We start from the raw sequence: 4,879 nt of genomic DNA, 5'->3' as shown, positions 1-4,879 counted from the left end.
TTCCCTGAATACTGGGAGTTTGTTTGGTCGTGTCTTTGCGCCTCGCCAAGACGGGCTGGCCACGTGGCTTTTTCCGGGTTTTCTCCACGTCTGTAACGCCTGAATAGGGGCCAGTTACCCTTAAAAGACCTCCCGGAATTCATTATTCCCCGCTTAACGACCATGAAAAACGCATACAACTACTATTACATGACAATTGCGTCACACGGAGCGATATAGACTAGAAGCTCGTACCAAACTAACCGATACAAGGGCCAACTCGGTTTCTTTCTCGAAGAGATCGTATACTGTACATGAATGGACGAGGCGTTAGCCTGAGGCACTGGGGAAATTTGGCTTTGCGTCCGAGTTAACAACCTCAAGAATTTTTTTTAATAAGTCTATCCAGGATAAATCAAAGAAGTTCCTCACTTGGCCGTCCATATTGGACCCGAAAAAAGGCACAGTAGTGTCTATAGGCACAGGACTGAAAGAGTTAAACGTGGGTGATCTGCCGAGGTGGAAATGACTCCCGGAAGGACTTTCAATGGAAAATTGGCTTATATTTAGGAGTTAGGAACGGGAAGAAAATCCGGAAAACTCCACTTGGCCCCAGCCCTTTGGTGAAGTGCGTACCCACGACCAGTGTTAAGTGGTTTTAACCACTCGGCCACTGATGGGATTGACAAAATAAAATGAAAAGACTAGAAATGAAGTGTGAAATGAAGCAGAAGCCATTCTTCTTATTTTGAATCTCTTCATTTATTTTATAATCAAAAGAATAAATTTACTGAGAATTTTTTTCTTAATATCTAGATATCTCATTTTCTTTATAATTCAATACGTTAAAACACGTGAATTTTTGTTGCTGTCTATACCAATTCAGAATTTTGAAAGCTGCAATAAATTGTTTCATTTGTAAATATTAATATTTAACAAATAAAATTTTAAATATCTTTTGAATGATAATTAATATTAAATACATTCACTTACATTGTTTTCTTTTCTTAATTTATTCCTCGTAATTAATTTAGTGTTAAATGACATTTTTCTTTGGCCATATTTCAAAGTCCGATACCATTTCTGGATGGCAATGACCGATTTACATTGCTTTTTCTTAAATGCTACCAGGAGTAATGTTGCGTTATTCTGAAAGTTTTGTTGTGTTTGAAATGCTTCCTGGTGCATTTCATTTTCATTATTAGGAGAAATATTTTCTATTTTGGTTTCATCTTCCTTGTCCGAAATACGCTCATCTTCTTCTGGTATCACATACAAAACAGTATTTTTATTATATTGCAATTTGCAGAACAACTTTTGCAAAGACTTCATTGACTCTTTATTATCTTTTATATATTTATCTTGAATAGCTTTTAAGGCAGTAATTCTAGTTACGTCTGCATTATGTAAGACATGTTTTCTGTATTGATTCACAATGAACCATTTCTGTATGGATTTCGCAGCTTTCGATCTTTGGATATCTAACAACATATATTTATATTAATTAATACTACATTAGAATTATTTTTAAAATATTTTATCTTTTCTTACCATGAAGTGTACTCATGTCTATCATTGATGAATTAATCAATTAAAAAGAAAAAAATTACTGTCTAAGAGATCTGTCAAGAATTTTTCTGAAACAAAAGACTAATTGTGAAGCATGAAATTGTTTTAAAAATATACTCATTGTTGATTTCTTCATTTTTATAAAATATAACTAATGCAATTCGTCAATATTTTTATATAAATATAGAATAGCATACTTTGAAATTCTTCAGTTGAAGTACTCCAATTTAGCTCTGCACTCGATTTAGTGCGGTTTCGGAGACAAACAAACGGTGGTGCTAAATCGAAGTTTGACTATAACTTATGATACAAAGGTAGATGCTATATAGACAACTCTCTATACATAAGAGTAACTATATCTTGTCGGATGAACGATGTAGTTAGTGATGATGCAGTTAGCGACAGGATCGAATCCAGGTATCGAAAAACTCCAGCAATTTTTCACTTTATTCTAGATAAATCAGGCATTTTCCCTCACCACTCGGTCAAACCTGGCCGAATTTCAAGCGCCTGGCAATTCTATCCCATCCAGGATAAGGAATTTGGGCGGTCTATACCCTCTAGAAACTTTTCGGACGTGGTTCATCCGAGACAGTGGTTCAATTCCTCACAACCCGGTCGCTCCATTGTGGTCCTGGTCGAACCCGTAATGGGCTTGCTAATAGAGGCCCTCTTAGTGCCCACAGGGGCGAATGGAGTTAAATAAATAAATAAAAAAAAGTGACCAAGCGGTTCTGTTTCCTGATCACCAGGACGGGCTGGCCACGTGGAGTTTTCCGTTTAGTCCATTTAATTTTTACAAAATGCGGAAGTCACTAAGAGCGGTAGTGCCTATGTTGGATATAATTCAAAAACCCTCCTACTGCCCACAGCTTAAAAAAATCACTGTTTAGAAATCTAAAATATCCTTTATTCTTAAGATTATAAAATGTATAGATATTTTATAGAATAGTCACGAATTCAATCGATATTGGATACGCTTTGAATTAAATCAGATTCATAGTATAATGTCACTGGGCATCGAATAGGAATTTTTTTCTTTTTTTTACTCTCTTCGCACTGTGGGCACGAAAGATTCTTTTTGGCATTCTCATCATGGATTCAGCCGGGTCCAAAATGGGAGAGGACGAGAACGAGACCTGACATATAAAAGTCACAAAGTTATGTTCGATATATAGTAGAATAACAATGGCTCCGGAAGAACCCGGGTATAGTATACAATATTGAATACTGGTTTTAGACTTTTTTAAAACTCTTTCAGTCCTGTGGGTACTAAGAGAGCCTCTTTTAGCAAGCCAATTATGAGTTCGGCCAGGTCCACAATGGGTTTACTCTGAAAAATTTCAGAGCATTGCATTTTTGATCCATCCGGATTCGATCCCGGGTCCTCCAGAGCGATAAGATGTCACCTCGATTCGGCCGTCACTGGTTTTATAGGGATGTCAGAGAGACAGGGTTCGAGTTCGAGTAGAACTCTCGGAATTTTTATGGATTATCTGTTCCGTAATATGTCGTCTCCCGTCCCTCACCACCCGGCTACCCCATTGTGCGCCTTGCCGAATCCATAATGGGCTTGCTAAAAGAGGCCCTCTTAGGGCGANAATAAAGAAATAATGCGTAGAGTGTCGATTTTAGTGTATAAATTACATGTTTATCCATAGAGATAAGGTAGATAAATGAGTTAGAGAGGATCGAGAGTCTATGTTTAGTTATAATCTAAGTCGTTAGTCATGTTCTTCCTGTCTCTATAGCCCGTGGGTTCGATCCTTTCCATTATCACAAACTGCGTTTGATCTAGGGATAAGAGTCGAACCCCGTGTTCGATCTCGTATCGTTTGATTGGGCGCTTTATGTCATACTTTAAACCCTTAAATCACTAGATTATCGCAATTTCAAATATAATTTTTTAAACGTAAATATATATTTTGCATGTTTATGTATTCAAAGACGTAAAATTAATAGCTTTTCTTATTAGTTTATTGTTTTAAAAAATGGTAAGTTATAATAATGCATGTTGGAGCATCAGAAGCTTGGGTTCGGTTCCTAACCAAATGTTCTTCCTATTAGGAAAGGCCTGGTAGACTTTTCGCCTTATGTTATAACATAAAACAGGCCTTTTCCTTTCACTATATGTAAAAATGTAAGGCTCTGAGCTGTGGAATCATAAAGCAAGGACCTAAGTTACCTATATTTTTCTTCTTCGTTTTTTATCCCAACTTAAAAAAAAAAAAAATTTTTCTCAAATTTCTCTTATCTAATATCTTTATAGCTTTAGTTAATAAGGGGGCATTATCCACGCTCGTTGCTTCGTCCGACCTCAGCACAGTTTATAAAACGTGAATAACATCTCCACTAACTGTAAAACTCTTCTTCTGTTTACAATTGTAAATAATCGTACTTCATATCTCCCTCCTTCGTAATCACACTTTAATCATCCTCCCCTACTCGTTAAGTTTATTATAAAATTACGATGCTCCCCCGTAAAGGTGTATTAGAAAAGCAAAAACACGTGTGCTACAGATAATGATCGAAAATTATCGATTAGCTCGTTAACAACAGAATATTTTACGCTCCCCCACGAATTTTCAGGTATCTAATATCAATTCGGGGGAGTAGGGAAACACGAACTTTGACCTCTGTGCTTTTGGGCGGAGATGGTTTTAAAAACCGCAAACACATTGACCCATTTTGGTTACACCTTTAACCTTAAAGGGGTGAGGCATTCACGTGCTGTTTTTGGAGAGTTTTAACAGTTACAGATGGTTAACCGCAACGCGTGATTGTGGTAAAACTAATTATTCGGACGATTCCGTGTAAAACGCACCCCTTTTATAACGTATTTTGTTTTTTACCGGTTACTTTTTTTCAAGCGCTGTTTCTATCCATCTATGGTGATTTACTTTCTCTATTTTGCACCCCATAACCTATGAGTTTGCCTGTGTTTTTTGAGTAAATTCGTGCATCTTTTGATGCGTTAACGCGTCAAAAAAAACCTAACCATCTCCTGCATGATTTGTTCTGGAGTAAATTAAACATGTTTTACATCAATGGATTCTATTAAAGACATCGTCCGAATCGTCGCATTTTTACGCTATCTTTAATTATCAATCCTTAAAAAAATTTACTAATTTCGATGTCGACCATGTCCAAAAATCAATTATCCTACCTTCCTACGTTGAAATCTACCCCAATTAATTAAAATAAACTGGTAGGAATTTCCCTAAAAGCGCAGTTTTTCCCTCTCTAAAAGTGTCTTTGAAAATCCTCATTAATTTACGTTTCGGGTGACGATTTCATAAACAAAATCGAATAGAATTAATATAATTTTAAT

The 4,879-nt window shown here is 36.3% G+C and overlaps 1 protein-coding gene across 2 annotated transcripts; it reads right to left on the bottom strand.

The window, feature by feature from the left end:
• Positions 1-741: 741 nt before the first annotated feature.
• Positions 742-2,121, bottom strand: LOC111618103. Of its 2 annotated transcripts, none has more exons than XM_023359550.1 (4): positions 1,746-2,121; positions 1,531-1,616; positions 973-1,460; positions 742-876 (listed from the first exon to the last, which is right to left on the bottom strand). In XM_023359550.1, exons 2-4 carry the CDS (start codon positions 1,553-1,555, stop codon positions 862-864), a joined length of 528 nt encoding a protein of 175 aa, XP_023215318.1. In that variant the 5' UTR covers positions 1,556-1,616; positions 1,746-2,121; the 3' UTR covers positions 742-861. The 2 variants fall into 2 exon arrangements, with proteins under 2 accessions (XP_023215318.1, XP_023215317.1); XM_023359549.1 differs by having other exon boundaries at positions 1,531-1,629; positions 1,746-2,120.
• Positions 2,122-4,879: the final 2,758 nt, after the last annotated feature.

This window comes from Centruroides sculpturatus, unplaced genomic scaffold (genome assembly GCF_000671375.1).
Source record: "Centruroides sculpturatus isolate CEXI.00-Female unplaced genomic scaffold, Cexi_2.0 scaffold183, whole genome shotgun sequence".
Taxonomy (NCBI): domain Eukaryota; kingdom Metazoa; phylum Arthropoda; class Arachnida; order Scorpiones; family Buthidae; genus Centruroides; species Centruroides sculpturatus.
This window is presented reverse-complemented; position numbering and strand designations above follow the sequence as displayed.